This window comes from Eptesicus fuscus, chromosome 13 (genome assembly GCF_027574615.1).
Source record: "Eptesicus fuscus isolate TK198812 chromosome 13, DD_ASM_mEF_20220401, whole genome shotgun sequence".
Taxonomy (NCBI): Eukaryota; Metazoa; Chordata; class Mammalia; order Chiroptera; family Vespertilionidae; genus Eptesicus; species Eptesicus fuscus.
The window spans coordinates 42,234,055-42,258,629 of NC_072485.1; the positions used below are offsets into that span (position 1 = coordinate 42,234,055).

A 24,575-nucleotide genomic window follows, 5' to 3' on the forward strand; every position below is an offset into this window, starting at 1 on the left:
TGAAATTAAGAAAACAATATATATTTTTTAAAATGACAAAAATCCCGGATATCCAAAGATGCAAATGACCCTAGCCAGTTTGGCCTGTGGACCAAAGGGTCCCAGGTTCGATTCCGGATAAGGGCACGTACTTTGGCTGCAGAATCCTCCCCAGCCTGGGCCCTGGTGAGGGCGCATGCAGAAGGCAACCAATCGATGTATTTCTTTCACATCAATATTTCTCTCTGTCTTTATCTCTTTCTCCCACTCTCTCTAAGAAATCAATGGAAAAATATCCTCGGGTGAGGATTAAAAAAAAAAAAAAAAAGAATTCAAAGATGCAAATGATCACAAATACCTAAAAAGTTAACGTTTGTATATAGCAGGTTTACTTAAGGGCAAGAACCTCCACAGTATACAAACTTCAAGTAGAAAAACCAATAGAAGAGATCTTAACACTCAAACTCATGGGAGTAACTAATGTGCTTCATTCCTTTAAAAAAACAAAACAACTATAGGTAGCAGACCACTCTTATATGACAGCCAACAAGTTATAAAAAAAAATTACCGAACCAGCAACCTGGGGGAGAGTGGCACAGGGAGGTGTCTGGTACTTAGGGTTGTTTTTCTTTTGGGGACTTTTCTAATTCCAAGGGGAAGGCTAAGAGGCTAACAGGACATTTTAAAGTTTTGTGGGATTAAGGAGACAGAAACTGGAGTCCAGAGCTATCAAAAGTGTGGAGGTATCAGAGGATGCCACTCATTTTGTGTTGGGACTTGGAAAGTCTCTACCCCTATAGTTAAGAGAAAACTAAAAGTGCTCTGGCCAGGTAGCTAAGTTGGTTAGAGTGCCATCCTGTTACGCCACAGTTGCTGGTGAAGACACATACAAGGGTCAACCAATGAATGTATAAATAAGTGGAACAACAAATCAATGCCTCTCTCTCTCAAAGCAATTCTTAAAAAACTAAAAGTAAATAGCACGAGTCTGGTAACAAGTTCAGCTTTGACTCATTTCAATAAGCAACTTTCATTAAAAAAAAAAACTTTTCTGAAGGATAGTATCATCATACTTGAACTCCAATTACTGCCACACAGTTTTAAAAATGTAAGTGACATAAAATCATTTTTTTGGAAGATTATTAAATCTGGCTTGTGTGGCTCAGGTGTTTAGAGCGTTGGCCCACGCAAAGGGTCATGGGTTTAATTCTAGGTAAAGGGCACATACCGAGGTTACAGGTTCAATCCCTGGCCCAGGCTGGGATGTGTGGGGAGGCAACCCATCAATGTCTCTCTCTCACATCGATGTTTTTCTCTGTCCCTCCTTTCAACTCTCTCTAAAAATCAATGGAAAAAAAATCCTCAGGTGAGGATTAACAAAAAAGACACAAAACAAGCCCTGGCAGGTATAGATTGAATCCTACAGAAAGTTATCAAACATTATCAGGGACCTTGGAAAGGAACAGAAGGCAACCTGAAAGGAAAACTGCTTGCCAAAGATAGGGCAATTTGATCATTAAAAAACAATAACTGCCATGGACTGGAACACAGTGACAGAGGAGGAAAGAGAAGAGGGACTGATAAAATGTTTCACATGAAAAACATACAACTATAAGACAAAGAACATAAAACAGTGTCAGGCAAAAGTGAAGAGGATTGGCATCAGAAATATCAAGTGAGACAGGTACAGAAAACAGACACAAGAAGTCAAAGACCAGAAGTGTGTAGCAAACCCCAAAGAAACTGGTGAAATTACCCTGAGAGATGGTTGGACTGGTGAACCCAAGCACTTTTCAACAACTCTGTGCCAAACAATTTGCTAAGTGCTGGGGACATAAACATGAATAATACGCAGTCTCTGCCTTCAAAATAAGCTAATGCTATTCTAAGAAATGTATAAAAATTAAATTTTCCATCTTTTTGGAAGCAGCAGCCCACCATATTTTTAAGGAAAGAAAGGAGTGGTGATTTTTAAACTTATCATTCATAGACAAAGAACTGCAAGTGATGAATTCCCACTTTTTCTCCAAAGCAAAAAACAACCTTTTTTCTTTCTGATTAGAAAAGTACTTGCTGCTTTTTAAAAGCCATTATCTGTGTCTAACTGTAATCTCAAAAAATAGATGGCAGCGGACACGGCCCCTTTCCCAGGGGGGCTGAGGGCCGGCTCCCTCTGCTTTCTTTAAAAAATAAAAATAAAAAAATAAAATAAAAAAATAAACAACCCAGAAATAAAATGCCCTGAAGTTACATTTTCATATGTTAACTATTGTTGAGTTTAGTATGTATTTTTCTTCAGGGTTTTTCCATGCAAATATAAATCTCTAGGGCATATTTGCTCTAATATATAATTTAAATGTAATTCTCTCTGTTTATCAACAACTCTTCTATATACTTTCCTGTGCGATTATTTTACTATTGGTTCAACAGCTCTATGTATGGGAATCAAAATTATATATATTCTTCTTAATCAGTTTGGCTCATTTGTATTGTGAAAAAAAAGTGTCTTCTGCTTAAAATAAAATTATGTAAGCACTAACATCTCAAAAATAAAAGAAAAAACATATATATGTAAAACTAAGAGCATGTTAATTAAAATATTTTAATGTTAACTATGCTAGCCTTGAAAAGTGGTCAGGCCATTTTTATTCTGTAATGTTCTATAATTCTCAAATAAAAAAATAACTGTAGCTCTAACTGGTTTGGCTCAGTGGATAGAGCGTTGGCCTGTGGACTCAAGGGTCCCAGGTTCGATTCCGGTCAAGGGCATGTACCTTGGTTGCGGGCACATCCCCAGTAGGGAGTGTGCAGGAGGCAGTTGATTGATGTTTCTCTCTCATCGATGTTTCTAACTCTCTATCCCTCTCCCTTCCTCTCTGTAAAAAATCAATAAAATATATTTTAAAAAATAATAAAAAATAACTGTATAATAATCCAATTAATAAATAATAAGAACTGTTTCACATACAACTGTAAACCCATTTTTGTCCCACACTATATTTTACACTTAATTTATGTTAACAAAAATAAACTCACTTGGGCATGAATGCTCCATTGGCTAAGGATGGTTCATCATCATCCAGTCCATCAAAGAGCTGTGACTTGGCTGTGCCTGTTGTTTGTAAAGCCTTTGGTCGGACTCTGGTGGCAGGGCGAGGTGTCAGTTTATAATGAGTGGGTGTAGTGAGAGCCTTCTGGGCTGCTGGATTTGTTGGTTTCAATCTCTGAAAAACAAAAGCATCATGAAAAGTAAGTTCTAGATTAACTCAAATGTATGATTTTGGCCTTAAAAATCAGACCAGAATGGAAATCTCATCTCTGCCATTAACCAGCTAGATACCTCTTGAAGTCTTGGCTTCCAGAAAACAAGAATTCTAGGTAAGTCTTATGTACTCCAAGATAGACAAGAACCAATGCTCAAAACATAGCTACAGTATGATTTAATAAGGAAAACTATCCACTTGCAAATGGCCGTTTACAATGGGGACCTTAATGTCACTTTAAAAAACCACTTACACAAATAGTTTGTACTTTCATAACTGAAGCTTGTCTTCATCATGACTAAAATTTTGTTGGATCTAAATGTAAGCTGGAATGATGTAGCCCATGTTAGCTACTTTAGTGGTAGGTATCCTAAATCATCCTAAATTAAATTTCAATAGTTCCTCACTCAAGGATATGTTTTTTTTATTGATTTGAGACAGACATCAATTGGTTGCCTCCCATACTCCCCAACCACTGGGGACTGAACCCACAATCTGGGTATGTGCCCTAACCGGAAATTAAACCCGACACCTTTTGGTATACGGATGACACTCCAACCAACCAAGCCACACCAGCCAGGACCAGCAGTTTATTTCAAAACAAAGATGGTAATATTTAATATATTTATCTTAAGAAAATATAATATAAAAAAGAGAATTTTTAAATAAAACAAAAAATCTTATGCTTTAAGGAAACAGACACAGCTATGAATTAACGTTCAACTTCTATGCAATCCAAATCACTCTGAAAAAACAGACAGATATTAGCTTGCATTTATCCATCATTTAGCAAACATTGATAATACCATGAATCAAACATTAAGTACTGGGAATAAAAATAAAATTACTTTCCCTGATTTTTGAGGAAATTACAAGTTAGTGGAGGAGACATATAACTAAATTAAGTCTCCACAGTTAATATTGAGGGCACTTTTACTATGTTTCTATAGTATGTTCAGGATGTTATACATTGTTTTCTTTAACAGTGTACACTGGATACACCAACTGAAACAATGTCTAACATATAAAACACGTCATAATTTGTTTCTCTTCACAATGCAGACTGTTACACTTCAGTAACACTGTACCTTCCCAGATCATTGAGATCTTTTACAATTCTGTGCCTTTTCTTGGAATGTTTTGACCTAGCTCTACCAACTTCTACATACATACACAGAAAGAGTTAAATGTTACCTCTTCTGAAAAGCATTACAAAATTCACTCAAGAATCTATGCTCTGTATATTTTAATTTTATTAAGATAAAAGTAACGTGACATAGAAGTCACCATTTTAACGCAAACAATTACGTAGTTTTATATTTATAAGGTGTACAACCATTACTGCTCCCTAACTCCAGAACATTTCCCTCACTTCACAAAGAAACTCTGTACCTACCAATTCTTCTCCTTATCCCATAGTAAACATGAATTTACTTTCTGTCTCTATAGATTTGCCTATTCTAGACATTTTACATAAATGGAATCATTAGGTCTTTTGTGTTGCATTGCATCTTTCACTTAGCATGTTTTCAAGGTTCATCCATATTATAGTACTTACAGTATCAGTACTTTATTTCTTTTTATGACTGAATGATATTCCACTGGATAGGTATACAACATTTTGTTTTTCCATTCATCAGCTGATGGGCTTCTCTATTATTACATATACTATATTGAACTATAGTAAATTTTAAACACAGGTCTGATCTTCCTGTAACAAGTTCTCAGATAAAAAGTTCTGAGAGAATAAGTTATTTTTTATTTTCATTTTGTATCCTTAAAATGAAAGGGACTACTAGCATATATATATATAGACATCTAAATTATGCCTGCATGAATATCATAATTATGCCTGCATGAATATCGTAATTTTCATCTAGTCTTGGTAATATAAGAATTGGTAACTTATATTACATAGCACCTTAACAAGCACTTCAAATTCATATTTTGCTTCTCATTATATCTAGTTTCAGAGCTATTTAAGAACAAGCTGAAGGATAAATGACTAAATAATAATTGCTATATACTGAACAACCTACTATAAACCACGTTTGCATTATTTTTTTAAAATATATTTTATTGATTTTTTACAGAGAGGAAGGGAGAGGGAGAGAGAGCCAGAAACATCGATGAGAGAGAAACATCAATCAGCTGCCTCCTGCACACTCCCTACTGGGGATGCACCCGCAACTAAGGTACATGCCCTTGACCGGAATCGAACCTGGGACCCGAGTCCACAGGCCGACGCTCCATCCACTGAGCCAAACCGGCCAGGGCTGCATTATTTTATTAAATTCTCAACACTGAACAGTATTACTATTCCCATTTTATATATGAAAAAAAAAGATTTGGGGAGGCAAAAAGACATATCCAATGTTTCACATACTCTAAGTGGTAAAATAAGTATTAAACAGACCAAAGACTATGCACCCCTATGTTCGCTGAGGTGCTATTTACAATAGCCAAGATTTGGAAGCAGCCCAAGTGCCCATCAGTAGATGAGTGGATAAAAAAGCTGTGGTACATTTATACAATACCACTTAGCCATAAAAAAAGAAAAAAACCTTACCTTTTGTGACAGCATGGATGAACCTGGAGAATATTACGCTAAGTGAAATAAGCCAGTCAGAGAAAGACAAATAATACCATATGATCTTACATATGTGGAATCTAATGAACAAAATAAACAAATAAAATAGAAACAGACCCATAGATACAGAAAACAGACAGACAGCGTAAGAGGAAAAAGTGTTGAGGGGCTGAGTGAACAAGGTGAAGGGATTAAGTAAGAAACAATAATAACAACAACTCATCAATACAGGCAATAATTCTGTGATTACTAGAGGATAAGGGGAGTGGGGGAAGGTAGAAGAGGGAAAAGGGAGTACAGTGGTGATGGAAGGAGATTTGACTTTGGGTGGTGAACACACAGTACAATATACTGATTCTGTATTGTAGAACTGTACACCCGAAACCTACATAAATTTTATTAACCAATTATGACCCCAATAAATTCAATAAAAACCACCAACAAAAAAGCTGACCAGACTATAATTTTGTTTTTGTTTGTTTTTTTTTAATCCTCATTCGAGGATATTTTTCCCATTGATTTCTGGAGAATGGCAGGGAGGAGGGGGGGAAAAGGGGAGGAGAGGGGAAGAGTGGGAGAGAGGGTGGGGGGGAGTGGGAGTGGGGAAGGGAGGGAGGGAGAGAAGAGGAAGGGGGAGGGGGAGGAGAGGGAGGGAGAGCGAGAGCGAGCGAGAGAGTGAGAGACAGACAGACAGACAGACAGACAGACATTGATTGATTGGTTGCCTCCAGCACGAACTTTGACCAGGAATCACACCCACAACCCTTCGATTCTAACCACTGATCAAACCGTCCAGGGCAAAAGACTATGCTTTTAATCACACACCAGTGAGCAAAATATAATGTCTTTGCCACTAGAGCACAAAAGAATAAGACAAAGCTATGTAGAAATCAGGAGAAAAGATTTTGATTTGCCACTTAGGAGCATTATGATTTTAGAAAAATTAATCTCTGGGAGCTGCGCCTTAGTTTGCTCAACTATAAATATCTGCCTTACTTCAGGGCTGTCAAAACATCACAGCCCTTACTTCCATTCCAGTGCTCATTTCACTGTCTTGCAGCAAAAATAATTTATCCCTTGGCCTAATAAAAAGTATAAATAAATGTGCCTTGAAAATTAATTACATCGCCCTAGCTGGTTTGGCTCAGTGGATAGAGGGTCGGTCTGCGGACTGAAGGGTCCCAGGTTCGATTCTGGTCAAGAACATGTGCCTTGGTTGTGGGCACTTCCCTAGTGATTGATGTTTCTAACTCTCTATCCCTCTCCCTTCCTCTCTGTAAAAAATCAATAAAAAATATATTTAAAAAGTTAATTACATCTAACTTTGCACAGGCTTTATACATAAGAAATGACATTCTGCATATGTAGTTTATCCTCTCTGAGAATAAATTCTATAGAAACACCCTTAAATTTACCTCTTCTTTCTTCTTAGGGTCTGACATGGGATTCCTGAAGAGAGGAGAGTCTCCAAAAGGTGAGTATGTTAGACTGTTGATGTGCTGTTGGAGAACAGCCTGCTGGGCAGCGGAGGCATTTGGATCTGTCAAAGCTTTTTACAAAAAGAAAAGAAAAAGCAAGATGTCAGTCCAAAGATGCAGGGCATTTTTAGTAAGAGAACTCAAAACTCTTTTTGAAGGCTTGGTCTTCAAAATGTTGACTCACTTAATGATATTATTGGTGGCATGTAGGGGAGCAAACTGAAGAAATCAACCATCAAATAAACTAATGCGTCAAAAATATAAAGAGGCATTTTATAAAAGACAACATATATAAAACTTTTCATAGGTGTTCACTGCTAATAATAATCAAAGAAATGTAACTTAGAACAACCTTGAAGAAATATTTTTATACCTACCTCATTATCTATCAGTGGCAGTTATATAAAAAGAGTTAGTCTTTTACATTAAAAACGTTACAAATTGGTTTAGTCTGTCTAAAAAAAACAGTATGACAGTATATATAGCAAGTACTGTTTTTACATTTTTCATCCTAATAATTTCAAACATGGAAATTTAACACAAGGTTTTAATTAACCAAGAAACAAAATAAAGGAAAATGTTCACTGAACATTATATAATAGCCAAGACTTGGAAACAATCTATGTCCAACATTAAGTTAATAGTTATAAAAATCATGATATATCAACATGGTGGGTTAAGTAGTTATTTAAAAAAATAACATAATAATGACAAGTGTTACATAGTGAAAATAAGTATCTTTGATTTAATTTAATAAGTAAAAATTCCAGAATTAAAAATATTATATATACTAAGAATACAGGAGGAGGAGGCAGCATACAAAAAATAAAATGGCTGTTAAAGTGTCCTTACAGGTTTATTATTTACATTTAATACTCGTATTACATTGAAGTAAAAATTAAAAGGAAAAAAAAAATCACCCAATTAATCTAATTTTCTTTCAAAGTGTAAGGACAAACATGTCATCAGTCACAGAGAATTTAGAGAACAGTCAAGGAACAATGATCTACAATTATACACAGTAAGAAAACAAAATACAAAAAGCCCCATACTGTCTGCATTGTACCTTGATTGATGAAGAAATCTCTTTGCAACATAAAGATTTCAAAAAAGACTGATAAAGCAATTAAGTCACACTTAAGTCATTTTAGAGGTATAAATACTTTTCTCCTTTATAAGTGTTAAAAATAAGGTCAAAGTTAAAATATAATAAGACAATACACATTAAAGAAGTGTCATGAACAAAACATTCTGAAATTTTTAATAGAAAGAAAAAAACACACAGCAGCAGCAGCAGCAATAACAAGAAACCCAGAACAGATAGTTAAAACTAAATTTATGACAAATTTAATCAAATCAAGCTTTCTTAAAATTGAATGTATTCATTAAATACTAAAGCACTATAGGTTGGTATTTAAAGAGTGCAAATTTGCTCAGGATTGTGAAACCCAAAGGAGATGTCAATTTAAAGAACATATAGTACATCATCTATATTCAGAAAGTTCTTAAACCCATTTTAAGACTACAGGTAAGAAAAAAATATAGAAAAGTATATTTGGTACACAATGTCACACAGTCTCAGCTTAGTGTTATTCTGTGGACTATTCAAGGAGACTAAAGAAAGCTTTAATATTTTTTAAGGACTTTAATATTCACTGGTTAGTTTGTTACTTCAGAGCCAATTACCCATTAGAAAAAGTTGACTTGCACCAGCTGATCCCATCATTTTACTCAAAAGAATAAAAACTTCCTTTAACAAATTCATACATAATTAGAAAAATGTGAGGATGTTTTTATTTTTATGATTAAGTATGAAAATTTCTCTGTTAACTGTATCAATTAAAAATACAGAAAAGAAGAGCTGCTAGGTTAGCAAAAATAAGAGAATAAGGAAGCATAAGCACTAGTTAAGCTACTCTTGGTGTTATATTCAATTCTGATCATAGTCATTTGAAAACATATCGAAAAACTACATCATGACCAAATGATTAAAAGGATAGGAAAAAGTTTAAAAAGTCTTCTGAGAAAAGAATAAGCTAATAATACTTTATGTGGAAGACAATGAAGTTCTGCAAAGAAACTGTAGCAGACTGGTTTTGCTTAGCTATAGGAGATAATAAAAGTACACTACTGGGTAGAAATACTATTGAAGGCAGGTTTTGGTTCCTAAACAATCTGAACAAAACAATGGACTAAACTGACCTGTAAGAAAGGCACCTTAACTGAGGTTTTTAAGTTAAGTAAGCGACTTCCCCACAATAAGGGTAGACACTCACATAAACTCTAAAGCACCTTCCAACTCAGATTTTATGATGCAGAGATGTGTATTCTAGAAGTCAAGACAACTACTTCTAAATGGGCAGTAACATTAACATATGGGTGAAAAAGGTCAAAGGATTGAGAAATACATAAGGTAGCTTACAAAACAGTCATGGGAATATAGTCAATAATATTAAATAACTATGTATGATACCAGGAAGTTACTAGAACTATTAGGGGGTTGGGGGCAAGGAACACTTTGTAAAAAAATATGATTGTCTTACCACTATGCTGTACACCTGAAACTAATACAAAATAATATTAAATGTAAACTGTAATTGGAAAAAAACATTTTAAAAGATAGGATTATTAAAAACCATTCAGAAAGCTATCCACATAAAAATGTCAGGTTAGCTATGATATTTATGCTACCACCTTCTATTGAAAATAATAAAAATAAGAAAAAGAAAATAAAAATATCATTTTTAATGATAAAGCTGATTTGAATGTTCACACAGAGATCAATTAGAATTCTAATTCACCCTTGCTCCTTCCAAAGACCTAAATAAAACCTATGGTTAAAAAAATTGAAATATATCTATATAACCCATATTTACAAAGAATTAATAAAGTAGTAAATGATGAGATGAGAAATTATAATATATACAAAACACCACCATCCTCCAGCCTGATGCTCAACAGATAGGCCAAAATATCAGTGTGTGTGCCTCTGATGAAACCAAGTTAACACATGAGCAGATGAGAAATTATAATACATACAAAACAACTACATCCTCCTCCTTCTAATTCCTGAGGCTCAACAGACAGAACAAAATATCAAAGTGTGTGCCTCTGATGAAACCAAGTTAACACATGGAAAGAACAAGAGCAACCAGTTTGAGTGCTAACCTCATCCCAGAGCTGACATTTAGAGGAACCTTGGATAATAACTGGTTCCTGGACTAGTTACCTTAAAGTGAAACCTACTGGTAAACAAGCTCTACCCATACACACAAGTAGCCAGTGAGCCTTTTATTATTTTATTCTTTTTAAAATATATATATTTTTATTGATTTCAGAGAGGAGGGAAGAGGGAGAGATAGAAACATCCATGATGAGTGCGAATCATTGGTCGGCTGCCTCCTGCAAGTCCCCACTGGGGATCGAGCCCACAACCCGGGTATGTGCCCTTAACCGGAATCGAACCTGGGACCTTTCAGTTTGCAGGCCGACGCTTTATCCACTGAGCCAAACAAGCTATGGCTATTATTTTATTCTTTTTTTTTAATTTTTTTATTTTATTCTTAAATATAAATAGGAAAAGTCACAATGCATTAAAGAGTAAGACCAAAACAAAACAAAAATAATCCTGAGGAATTAAGGAACAGGAGAACCTGTGCAAACATTAGAATCAGCTTTAGCATTAAAAAAAAATTTTAATGCCTATTAACAAATTCAGAGTTTTTTCCAAGAAAAAACTGTATCTAAGAACCAGATGATTTAAAAGAGAAACTTTCAAGGAACATGAAAGAATTTTTACATGTTAAAAATAAAAACAAAGACCAGCCAGGATGGCTTAAGTGGTTGAGCATCAACCTATGAACCAGAAGGTAGTCACAGACTCCATCCCCAGTAGGTGGCGTGCAGGAGGCAGCCAATCAATGATTCTCTCTCATCACTGATGTTTCTATCTCTCTCCCCCTCTCCCTATTTTAAAAATACATTAAAAAAAGAAAGAAAGAAAACCAGCCCCGGCCAGTGGCTCAGTTGGTTGGGAGCATCATCCCCTACACCAAAAGGTTGTGGGTTCAGATTCCTGGTCAGGATATATACCAAGGTTGCAGGGGGTTTGTAGGGGACACCTGATCAACCAACGTATGTTTGTTTCTTTCTTTCTCTCTCAAAACAAAAACAAAAACACACACAGTAAAAACATATCCTTGGGTGAGGATTAAAAAATTATAAAATACATAAAAAATAAAAATATGAAAAGCTGATGATTTAGATTAGAAAGACATTGAAAAATCTCCTAGTAAAAAAACACCACCACAACAAACCAAAGCATTATGATAGAAAAGACCTAAGCAGATCCCTGAAATATCAGGACAAAGGGCAATCCTAAATGTTTGTGGGAGTGGAGGAACAAGTTTCAAAAATCAGAAAAACATTAGACTTCTCATCAGTAATGATTAATGCAAGAAGGAATACAGCAAAAGTTCCAAGAGCAAATTACTTTCACACCAAAATTCCGTAACATTAAAGTGTGAGAAACAAATAAAAGTATTTTTAAACCTGTAAGTAGTCAGTTTACCTTTCATATATATTTTACTTGAAAATACATTCCAGAAAGCTCAGGAAATAAAGAGGAAAACCCTATACCCAGGACACAGCAGTGCCCACTAAGTAGAAGGGAATATGCCCGAGCAATACTGAAGGTCTAGGGAATAATCAGAGTTCATATTGCTGTAGAAGACATATGGATCAAAGAATAAAGTATTCTGGGGTAAAAGAATTATGAGACCATCCTTAAGAATTTGGACTAGTTTGGGAAGGCAATAAGGGCTGGTAATGCAAGGGGAAAAAGGATCAGAAATCTCAGGAAAAGCTAGATGAGAAAGGAGTACTTGGCTGGGTAGCAATGTTTTCATAGTTATAATAAATGTGTTCATTTGCAACTTTATACCCAAAGAAGGGAATACAGTAATAATTTAAAACAAAACATATTATCAATTTCGTTAATATAAAAATATAAAGATAGTAAGAGAGAGAGAGAGAGAGAGAGAGAGAGAGAGAGAGAGAGAGAGAGAAAGGAAAGGAAAGGACGGGCACTAATATTCTTATTTAACCAAGGGGAGTCAAGAAATACTATCCTCCATTTTTACAGAAGTTAAAATAAATATAATCTGCAAGGGCTTCTCAAAATGTGGTACATGGGTTATGATAGTACTGGAGATTAATTTAAATTTCTATCTATCTATCTATCTATCTTTATTTATGGTAGGTGGTATCAATTTTTCCTTTCTGGTAAAACATATTGTCTTTAAAAAGATATTTAAGTTAAAAACTTAATTTTAAATTAGGAACATTAATAAAGGTGGCAGGCAGATACCACAAAAACTGCGAAGGGGTATTCAAATGAAGTATGATAAACACTTCAATATGTGTAACTAAACAGGGAATTTAGTAAACATTATATTGAGAGAAATACATAAAGAACACAGGTGATAAATGAGCTAAATTTTCATCTATCATTAACAATTTACATTTACTTATACTTAAAGCAAAACACAACAATATAAGCACATCATTCAGAAATATGAACTAATTATATACCAGATTAATTTAAAGCTATAACTAAAGTGGTTTCTTTGGGTGAGTAGGTCTGAGAATGGGGAAGGAAGAAAGACCACGATCTACTACAAGTCCTTCTGCGCTACATAATTATTCAATGACATGTATGCCTGTACTTTTTTGTTAAGGATGGAACAGAGTTAAAGTGGGAAATCAGGTCAGCAAGTTAAGTATTAGCAAGAAATAAACTAAGAAAAGCCTTCTAAAGTGACTGAAACTTACCTACTGGAGCCTGGGGGGCTCCAAAGCCCAAAGTGGCTGTCGAGGTATTAAATCCAGGGGCCCCAAAGGCTCCTGTACCAAGAGGCCCTCCGATCTTAGGTTGGTTGTTCCCAAACAAAGATGCCTGTCCAGCACCAAGAGCTATGGAGACAAGAGGAAAGAAAAATGCGCCACAGAAGATCCTTTGAATGTTGTACCAGAGGCCAGTTACTTAAAAATATAATACATTTGGAAAATTCATAATTTGTTGACCATTCATTTCAACAAAAGACCCAATATAGTAAAGGCTAACTATATGCCATGCACTGTGCTGAGTACATTATAAATATCATAAGCAAAATATTTAACCTCTCTGTATTGTTTCCTCAACTATAAGATAACACATAACTTAGATATTTATCCTAAGATTTAAAGCAAATAAACACATATTAAGCAAGTAGATGGTAGATCTTAACACTCTTTAAATAATAACTAGTATCATCTCTTTTAATTTTTATAAGCCTGGAAGTAGGAACTATTAACTTTAGACTTTTATAAAAAACTAAATGAATAAAGATTAAAAAGAAAAAGCTAAATGCCTTGTGATAAGATTACTAAAGAGAATCAAGTTTCAGTATGAATCAGATCAGAAGGAATAAGAACTTATTTTCGCCCTAGCCAGCTTGCTCAGTAGTTAGAGCATTAGCCCAAGGACTGACGGTTCATGGGTTCGATTTCGGTCAAGGGCATGTGGTTGCAGGCTCGATCCCTGGGCACATGTGGGAGGCAACCAATCGATGTGCCTCTCTCTGTCTTTCCCCTTCCCTTCCACTCAAAAAAAAAAAAAAAAAAATCAATGGAAAAAATATCCTTGGGTGAGGATTAACAACAAAAACACAAAACTTATTTTCACCAGAGGAAACCCATTGCAAAACGTGTAATATTTTAAAGCCAAATAATTCTTAACTTATGGATCTTGTCAGAAATGGTTTTTTAAAGTATGAAATAGGGAGAATTCAGTTATTTAGAATAAGTTACTGGCATATATTATTTAAAAAATTTCCATCTCCTCCTCAAGAAGTTATTGGCAATTTGGAAGATCTAAAGTTCCTTCTAAAGCAGGATGGGGAACATACCCACGAAATCATTTGATCTGGCCCTGCCAAGGCATTAGGAGTAAGTTAAATGTTTAACCAAATACATCAGGCTAATTTTTAAGTTGGTAATTTTGTATGGCATGTGAATGATGTTATAAATATCCCAATGGCCCTTGGTAGGAAAAAGGTTCCCAACCCCTGATCTAAAGCATCAACACATCTTTTTTTTTTAATGTTTTTATTGATTTCAGAGAGGAAGGGAGAGAGAGAAACATCAATGATGAGAGAGAATCATCGATTGACTGCCTCCTGCACGCCCCGCGCTGGGATCGAGCCTACAACCCCAGCATGTGCCTTGACCGGGAATCGAACTGTGACCTCCTGGTTCATAGGTCAATGCTGAACCACAGAGCAACACTGGCTGGGCCATCAACACATCTTGACAGAGATATAGGTTACCAGGAAAATCACTAAAATCATTTAAAAAATGTAACAATTGAAAGTTAAAAATATCAAATGGGAACTGCTTTGAAATCATAACAAACAAAAGAATAGAAAGTTTATACTCAGAAAATTCACACTATAAAATAGGGTGACTACTAAATGGACAAAATATTCCCTAACTGTCCAATCTCATTCACAATAAGAAGAAAACAATGTAGCAACGGGATTGTTTCACCTTAAAAATCCTATTCTGGAGCAGGGACTAAATCCTAAACCATTAGAATTTGGTGAAAATTCCAAGAAAAACTAAAATATTACACTCTCAAAGGACATAGTTATTGGCCAAATTTCAGGATTCTTTATTCTTCTAGATAGCAAACACATCTTTACCCCCAAATAAAAATTTAGATGAAATCCACAAACATATAAAATGGATAAAAATGTCTGTTCTGAATGGGTATGTATTTCCCTTACCTTTGCAGCAGCTATGAATAAAGAACCAGAAACATTCTAAAAAAACCACTATATTTCAATAACCCACAAAAGTATAAAAAGACATTGAGAGGTTCAGGTGACCTGGAAAGCAACTGTCATAAAATGGCCTGCATAGTGTTAGAATTTATCAAGGGAAAGATATATTTTATCCAGCTCTGTCTTACATTATGCACAAGTAGCTCTTTAAGCTTAATGAAAGGACTTACCAGGGACATTCTTGAGTATGATAATGTCAATTTATGAAATGTTCTGTATTTATGATTAAGTGGAGGAGTCATAAGGAAGATATATGGGGCACCATGGTAATAGTGAGCCTAGAAACTCCACAAAAAAGTGAAAATGATTATATTCCTTTTGAAATCTTCTAATAAATTTTAGAATTTAATTTTACCTATGGTATCTATTAGCATGGGGTAGATTTTTCTGTGTATATCTTAGTATAACTATTGACTTTATTAGCTGTACCCTTAAACTATATTACTTCATAGGAAACTTTAAGTACTAAAACTTAATATTACTACTAAGGAATTACCAAGAAAATGGCATGCCATTGATAATGTTGAGAGTTAATGTCACAATGAAGAAACTGATATGCCCATGATTTAATGAGAGTTCCTTCATTGAAGAAAATGGGGGGAAGGAGACTTTAATCACATGCCAAATAATATAAAATATTTTGTATTGATTGATCACTTAAATCTAAGTGTGCATCAAATCTTATATATATGTATATTTCATATTTCTAGTCAACTATTCATGAAGTAGGCAAAGGCCTATGTTACAGGAAAATTTACTTCTTTTGAGGTATGAGTTTGAATCTCCATCACTGAAAACAAGAAGCTGCACAGGAATACCGATTTACCTAATGCCCCCCAAAACTCAGCTCAAAGCTACAGTGTTATTCTACTTATGATATCATGAAATGCAGAGTTCATGAATTTGGAAGTTTATATACAGTAGTCTCCAGACACATTCCTCTCAAAGCTAAAAAATCTGCTTTAGCAGATGCAATCAATCATCAAAGAATTCCAATAGCATATGCTTGGTGATACTTATAATTCTCATTTCCCTATATGATCTGCTGCTAAGATTGGGGTTTAAAATTCTTTATTAATTCTATTTACCTTTTAGTTTATGGGAACAAGGCATGAATGAAGAATATATAACAGTAATAAAAATGCAGTTCATTGTCTGTGAAGTAGAACTCTTTAAGAAAAACAAAATATATTCAAACTAATAAAAAGGATGAGATATTATGTTACGGTAGAATAGAAGACGATAGCATCACAAAAGAGGCGATAGAACAGTTTATAATACTGGCCTACGAGGGAAGGCATTGCTAATCATAACCTGCAAGACCAAAAAGCCAAAGAGGAGAGAATGACAATTTTGAACCACATAAAAATAAGACTTGTATAAGGTAACATGAACAAGGTAAAATAAAGACTTGGTGGAAATACCTGTAACAGACATTAGAACAGCATTTTACCCAGGCCTTAGACTTGTGGTTACTATCCTGTCTAGTGTCAAAACTACCCTGGGGAAAAAACTCTCAATTTGACCACACCAAAGCTAATTTTTCCTCTGGGATTAAAAGAAAACATTGATGTCAGACAATATATTCTGCTTAAGTTTAGGAATCACATTGTATAATAAATTTTTTAGTTCTACATGTTAGTTTAAAAGCTGTAAGTTTAAAAGCTCAAATGAAACTTTCATATAACCAAACAGAATTAATATCCACAAAATATAAAGCACTCTCAAAAATAAATTAAGAAACAATGATCACATATTATGGAATAGGGAATTTAAAGATTAAAATGGCCAGTAAACATACATAAGGATATCCTTTACCGCTAATCAGTGAAGTGCAAATTACAAAAACCAATTTTCACTATCATGCATGTAAAGATGAAAAAGCCCAACAATATGGAAAAGGTATAAGAAGTGAGCACTTTTATACAATGTGAACAAAAATGCAAACTGGCATTCTTTTTAGAAGACAAATTGTTAGCAACACTGACCAAAATGTAAAAAATCTGTGTCTCTTCTGACATAATTCCAATTCTAAGAATAAATCCTATATAATACTAACACACAAAAGTACATCACAAAGATCTTTATTAATGCATTGCTAATAATATCAAGTAACTCAAATGTCTATCGAAAAAGGAAAAGTTAAATAAATTAGAGTGTATGTAGTTATGTGTATATACTATACTATACTACACACACACACACACACACACACACAAATACTAGAGTTATATTTAAAGAATGAGTTAGCCCTAACTGGTCTGGCTCAATAGATAGAGCATCAGCCTGTGGACTGAAGGGTCCCAATGCCCGGGTTGCAATCTTGATCCCCAGTAGGGGGCATGCAGGAGGCAGCTGATCAATGATTCTCTCTAATCATTAATATTTCTATCTCTCCCTCTCCTTTCCTCTCTGAAATCAATGAAAAAAAAAATATTTTAAAATGAGTTAGAGCTATACATATGAAACAAAAGAAAAAACACATGCTGAAAATGTCATGGAAAATGAAAACAAAGAATACAGAATACTATATAAGACACTTGCTTTCAGTTTGAAACATTTTGACTGCAGCACGTAATATGAAATACACTGAGACCCTGAACACTCATATGCTATATAACCAAAACAAGTTAAATAAAACAATAGTTAACCTTTGTATAATAATTTTATTAAAATTCCAGTTAATTTTTAAAAAATGCTAGTTGCACCCAGCTGGTGTTGCTCAGTGGTTGAGCATCAACCTATGAATCAGGAGGTCATGGACTGATTCCCAGCCAGGGCAAGTGCCTGGTTTGCAGGCTTGATTCCCAGTAGGGGATGCTCAGGAGACAAATGATTGATGTTTCTCTCTCATCATTGATGTTTCTATCTCTCTTTCTCTCCCTTCTTCTCTGAAATCAATAAAATATATATTTTTTAAAATGCTAATTGCAGCCACATTAATACCATATTCAACTACTTATTGTATTTCATCATTTGGCTTAAAAAAGCACTCACGGAGAATATAGTTTCCATTGAAAACTACAACAAAAAAAGCCTATATATGTGTATATATATTGAAGCACGTTTGAAAAATGTATTTAATGGGGTCTGACAAGATACATGCCAAACTTTCAATAGCTATACTTCACAACTGAAATATGTGGACTTTTCATGATACTACTTTATTATTGAAAAATTTTTTACAAGCACTTATATCATTTATTAAAAAAAAGAAACAGCTCATAGAGTATAAAATATTCTATTAAAAAGGATGACAAACAATCAGCGCATAGAAGCAAAGACAGCAAATAACTGGTCAGTGGAAGCAAAGACCAATGGAAATAAATGGTATAGAAGTAAATGACCACACCCATGGTCAGATGAATTGGGAAAGAAGGCATAACTATATGCTTAAACAACCTTGTTGAACTGTACATGTTAAAACACTTATTCATTTTATGACTACCCCCACTTCTCCATTGTTTAAAGCAGCTAGGCAGGTAGAAGGGTCTATGTCTTCAAAGACACTGAAAAAAAAAAAATATCAACAGCAGGAGTAAACACAAAGGTGTGACATCGCAGCTCTGTATCAAGGTGAAAAGAACTGAAAAGTATGCACAGGAGAGAAACCAAGAGGGCGGCATAGGTAAACACCTAAACTGCTGCCTCGCACAACAATTTCAAAACTACAACTAAAAGGCAAAACGGACATCATCCAGAACCACAGGAAAGCTGGCTGAAGGGAAATTCTACAACTAGAAGGAAAGAGGAAAGCACCCTGAGACTCAGAGGAGCTGCAGAAGGCAGAGGTACTGAGACGCACACGCACGCAAAGAGGGCGGGCAACTGAGTGCACGGCTGGCTTTCTCAAGCATGAGGGAGACAAAAGCTCCCGACTGCGCTGAACTCCAGTTCCGGGCAAGACTCTGGGAAACCAGACTCATTCAGGGAGAAACTGGACTGTCTGGCAGCGGGCGAAACTCGAGAGCGGCTTTCTCTCAGAGGAGCATGCAGCAATTACCGCGGGAAACTAAGACCCAAGGGGCCTCTTAGGGCAGGGCTGACAGGGAAACCAATGCTGTCTGCTCCGCCCTGAGACTCCGCCCCATCCAAGCTGAGCACAGAGGCTTTTGCAAGTCTTGTCTCATAAGGGTGTCTCCAGCACAGAAGTTCTCCCATCATAGACACAGCTGATCCTCACAGCCAATTGGCCTGGAGGTCAATTCCTCCCAGTGATGCAAACAACAATCAAGGCTTAACTACAACAAGACTGTGCAAACAGCCCACAAAGTGGTGCACCAAGATTGTCCACCTCAGGTAACTGGGGAGGCTGAGCCACTGGGCCCTATAGGACACCTAGCACACAAAGCCACTCTATCAACTCAGGGAAGCAGCCAAAATGCGGAGACAAAGAAACAGATCACAAATGAAAGAAATGGAGGAAAGCAAATGACTGGATATAGAGTTCAAAACCACGGTTATAAGGTTTTTCAAGAATTTTCTAGAAAAGGCTGATAAATTTAGCAAGACCCTCGAGGATATGAAAAAGGACCAACTGGAAATTAAACATACCCTGACTGAAATAAAAAATATTCTACAGAGATCTAACAGCAGACTAGAGGATCGCAGGAATCAAGTCAAAGATTAGAAATACAAAGAAGCAAAAAACACTCAACTGGAAAAGCAAAAAGCAAAAAGAATCCAAAAATATAAAGATAGTGAAAGGAGACTCTGGAACAACTTCAAGCATACCAACATCCGAATTATGGGAGTGCCAGAAGAAGAGAGAGAGCAAGATATTGAAAACCTATTTGAAGAAATAATGACAGAAAACTTCCCCCACATGGTGAAAGAAATAGACTTACAAGTCCAGGAAGCACACAGAACTCCAAACAAAAGGAATCCAAAGAGGACCACACCAAGATACATCATAATTAAAATGCCAAGAGCAAAAGACAAAGAGAGAATATTAAAAGCAGCAAGAGAAAAACAGTTAGTTACCTACAAGGGAGCACCCATACGACTGTCAGCTGATTTTTCAACAGAAACTATGCAGGCCAGACGGGAGTGGCAAGAAATATTCAAAGTGATTAATAGCAAGAACCTACAACCAAGATTACTCTACCCAGCAAAGCTATCATTCAGAATTGAAGGTCAGATAAAGAGCTTCACAGATAAGAAAAAGCTAAAGGAGTTCATCACCACCAAACCAGTATTATATGAAATGCTGAAAGGTATTCTTTAAGAAGAGGAAGAAGAAGAAAAAGGTAAAGATAAAAATTACAACAAATACATATCTATCAACAAGTGAATCTACAAATCAAGTGAATAAAAAATCTGATGAACAGAATAAACTGGTGAATATAATAGAATCAGGGGCATAGAAAGGGAGTGGACTGACAACTCTCGGGGGGGGGGGGGGTGTGTGGGAGGTGCGGGAAGAGACTGGACAAAAAGCGTACACCTATGGATGAGGACAGTGGGGGCGCGGGTAAGGGCAGAGGGTGGGGTGGAAACTGAGTGGAGGGGAGCTATGGGGGAGAAAAAGGAACAATTGTAATAACCTGAACAATAAACATTTATTAAATTTAAAAAAAAATTAATAAAAGAAAAAGAAAAGTATGCACAGACTTTACAAAAAGTCAGAATATTTGGGTAATAAAGCTTACTCAATAAATAGCCCAAGGTCTCAAATCCTGGTAACAAAGGTAACACAGGGTGTTAAAAATGTCACCCTAGCCCTCGGCTGTTTGGCTCAGTGGATAGAGCATCGGCCTGCGGACTGAAGGGTCCCGGGTTCATTTCCGGTCGGGGGCATGTGCATTGGTTGCAGGCTCCATCCCCAATGGGGGTTACGCAGGAGGCAGCTTATCGATGATTCTCTCTCATCGATGTTTCTAACTCTCTATCCCTATCCCTTCCTCTCTATAAAAAAATCAGTAAAATATATTTTTTAAAAAGTTACCCTATTAACAAGTCTTGCATTACACACTGAAAACCCCAGATAGACCAAGACTGTCAGAAGAAACATTTTATAGAAAGGGAGCATAAGAAAAATGTGGCACTGTTTTAAAACCTGGCAAAGCATAATTGCTGGGAATGTATTATAAATCCATTTGTGAAAATGAAAATTTAGACCTCTAATTTCCAGGCATATGATCAAATTCAAGTCTTAAGTTCCAGCAATTAGAAAGCCAAAATTATTACTTCCTAAATCTCATGGTACAATTCCTTACCTGTTCCAAATCCTGTACCAAGCCCAGTTCCCAGAGTCCCGGGTCCTGGTTTACTTCCAAAAATACTATTCCCACTGGTATTTGTGCCAAAACCTAGAAAGACAAAAGAGTGAGTGGACTGTACTTTAAATACAACTCTCACTTTCTTGCACAAGGGACTTTAATGCAAAGCAGTTTGACCCTAAGTTTTATATCCTTTCAGTTAGATATCCTAATGGTAGGCTAATTTATTAATACTACAAGTCTTTCTATTGATACATTTCAGCCTTGAAATACCAATTCAATATAGGATAATATCCAATTTTCAAAAGCAAAGTGATTGTGCTTGAGCTTGGGAAACATTACTTTTGTAAGGCTCAAAGTCTCCAACCTATGTCTCATGATTATTAGAAGAAAAACTCATTCCCTCAAACTTTCAATAAAAAATAAGATAGTCAACAAATAAAGACACTTTACTGAATCTAAAGGTTCTCGCTAAGAGAAAATTACCTATAAAAAAATCTCTTAAGTGCCCTAGCCGGTTTGGCTCAGTGGATAGAGTGTTGGCCTGTGGACTAAAGGGTCCGAGGTTCAATTCTGGCCAAGGCACATGCCTGGGTTGTGTAGGGGGTGTGCAGGAGGCAGCCAATCAATGATTCTCATCATTGATGTTTCTATCTCTCTATCCCTCTCCCTTCCTCTCTGAAATCAATAAAAATGTGTTTAAAAAAATATAAAGTAAAATAAAAAATCTCTAAAGCAACTTTTGTTTTGAACAAATGGATGTTATACGGATGATAATAAGTGGCTGATCACATATGAGAAGTTTTAATGGTGTCATATTCAATTAGCCTATAGGAGCACTCAAGTACTCAGCTAGCTGATATTAAGAAGAAAATAACCACTCATAAATTTTTCTTCAATTGTTTCAAAGAGATAATGGAGAGTTGTACAAACCATCCTCCTTCACTATGACCCATCATTTAGAAAAATCCTGATGCCCCTGTAAATTCCACAGATCTCCCCACAAACACACCTACATCACATTACTGCTATTATTTCTCTTTTGTTCAGATATGTCCACACTGTTTCTGCACTCTTTGTGGAGCTACATAACAACAAAAAAACTAATGAACATATCATTAATGTCTTTCATAAGAGAAAAACAATAATCAATGATTGGCCAGCAAACCTTGTTGATAGAATACTTGAAAGTCTTTTTTAAAGATATCACGAAGAGGAACAAATACAAAAGATTTACAGAATAAACAGAGTATCTTGGAATGTATGACAGTATCACCTACTAAGATTATACACTGTCAGATCAATAGTTGGATTATTATCTCAATGAAAAAGATTAAGAAAAAAAGTTGAAGAATTTATACAATTTGAGAACATATTTCTAAAGTCATTTAAAAATCCAAGCAGTAATCTGACTTCATCTCAATACATTTAATTCATACACTCATTAAATCTTTTCATTTGTGCTAATTAACAGCTTTGCTACAAAAACGGAGTACTGCCTACTCAAGCACAATCAATTCTTTTAAAAGGAAAAAAAATGGCTCGGCTGGCATGGCTCAGTGGTTTTTTGTATACCTATGAACCAGGAGGTCCCGGTTTGATTCCAGGTCAGAGCACATGCCCATGTGCAGGCTCAGTCCCTAGTAGGGGGCATGCAGGAGGCAGCAACCTTGCAAAATGTCAAAAATCATCACTGATGTTTTTATCGACCTCTCCATTCCTTTCTGAAATCAATAAAACTATATTTAAGAAAAGAAAAAAATGTACTTGGAGATATTCTTTTTGAGTTAAAATTTAACCAGAAAGTATCATCCATCCCCATAAACAGCAGAAAACAAAATATTTATGAACTACCTCAAACCCACAGGAGGGAAATAAGTCCCAACTTACACTGTTTATACCACACATTTCCTCAGATTCTTACTGACAAAAGTTTATCACCTCTGTCATTTCAAACAATTTTTAAAATTAAGAACAATTAATTAATGATCAATTAATTTACAACAAAGGAATCAAGAATATACGAATGGGAAAGGATAGTCTCTTTAATGAATGATATTGGGAAAACTGGACAGCCACATGCAAAAGAATCAAACTGAACCACTATCTTACACCATACACAAAATGGATTAAAACAGACTTAAAACATAAGACCTGAAACTAACTAATTCCTATAAGAAAGCATATGTGGTAATCTCCCTGAAATCTGTCTTGGCGATGATTTTTTGGATCTGACACCAAAAGCAAAGGCAACAAAAGCAAAAATAAACAAGTGGGACTACATCAAACTAAAAAGCTTCCATATAGCAAAGGAAACCATCGGTAAAATGAAAGGCAACCTACTGCATGGGAGAAAATATTTGCAGATCATACATCTGAATAAATGGTTACTATCCAAAATACATGAAGAACTAATTCAACTCAATAGCAAAAAAAAATCTGATTAGAAAATGGGCAGAGAATCTGAATAGACATTTTAGATTTGGCTAACAAGTACACAAAAAAAGGTGCTCAACATCACTAATTACCAGTAACATGCAAATCAAAACCACATAAATTATCACCTCACACCTGTTAGAATGGCCAACATCAAAAAGGCAAGAAACAAGTACTGGCAAGGATGTGGAAAAGAGGGCACCACCGTGCACTGTTGGTGGAAATGTATGGTGTAACCACTATGGAAATCAGTATCCAAGTTCCTCAAAACATTTAAAGTAGAACTGTCATGCAGCTCAACAATTACACTTGCAGATATTCATCCACACAAAATGAAAAACTACCTCAAAAAATATATGCATCCCCATGTTCATTATTTACAACCAGAGGCCCGGTGCACGAATTCGTGCACCAGTGTGGTCCCTCGGCCTGGCCTGCAGAAATCCCCCAAGGGGTCCTGGATTGCGAGAGGGCACAGGTCAGGCCAAGGGACCCCACTGGTGCACAACTGGGGCCAGGGAGGGACTGTGGGAGGGCTCCAGGGTGTGTCTGGCCCATACCCAGTCCCAATCAGCCGGACCCCAGCAGCAAGCTAACCTACCAGTCAGAGCATCTGCCCCTTGGTGGTCAGTGCATGTCATAGCTACCGGTAGAACGGTCACACACACACACATATATATGTATATGTATGTATATATGTATATACATATGGACAGAATATTATT

At 35.7% G+C, this 24,575-nt stretch overlaps 1 protein-coding gene across 6 annotated transcripts in view; it reads right to left on the reverse strand.

Moving 5' to 3' along the window:
• Positions 1-24,575, reverse strand: part of NUP98 (nucleoporin 98 and 96 precursor) — a 103,851-nt gene that overhangs the window by 40,835 nt on the left and 38,441 nt on the right. For 5 of the 6 annotated variants that reach the window (XR_008558014.1, XM_054725605.1, XM_054725608.1 and 2 more), the window contains 4 exons: positions 21,412-21,504; positions 13,143-13,283; positions 7,248-7,381; positions 3,016-3,203 (listed from right to left, as the gene is read on the reverse strand). Coding sequence is in view for 5 of the 6 variants with exons in the window: in XM_054725605.1 (XP_054581580.1) it covers positions 3,016-3,203; positions 7,248-7,381; positions 13,143-13,283; positions 21,412-21,504 (556 nt within the window). In the remaining variant the exon portion in view is untranslated. The remainder of the gene's footprint in view (positions 1-3,015; positions 3,204-7,247; positions 7,382-13,142; positions 13,284-21,411; positions 21,505-24,575) is intronic. The other variant, XM_054725609.1, reaches the window with a different exon arrangement.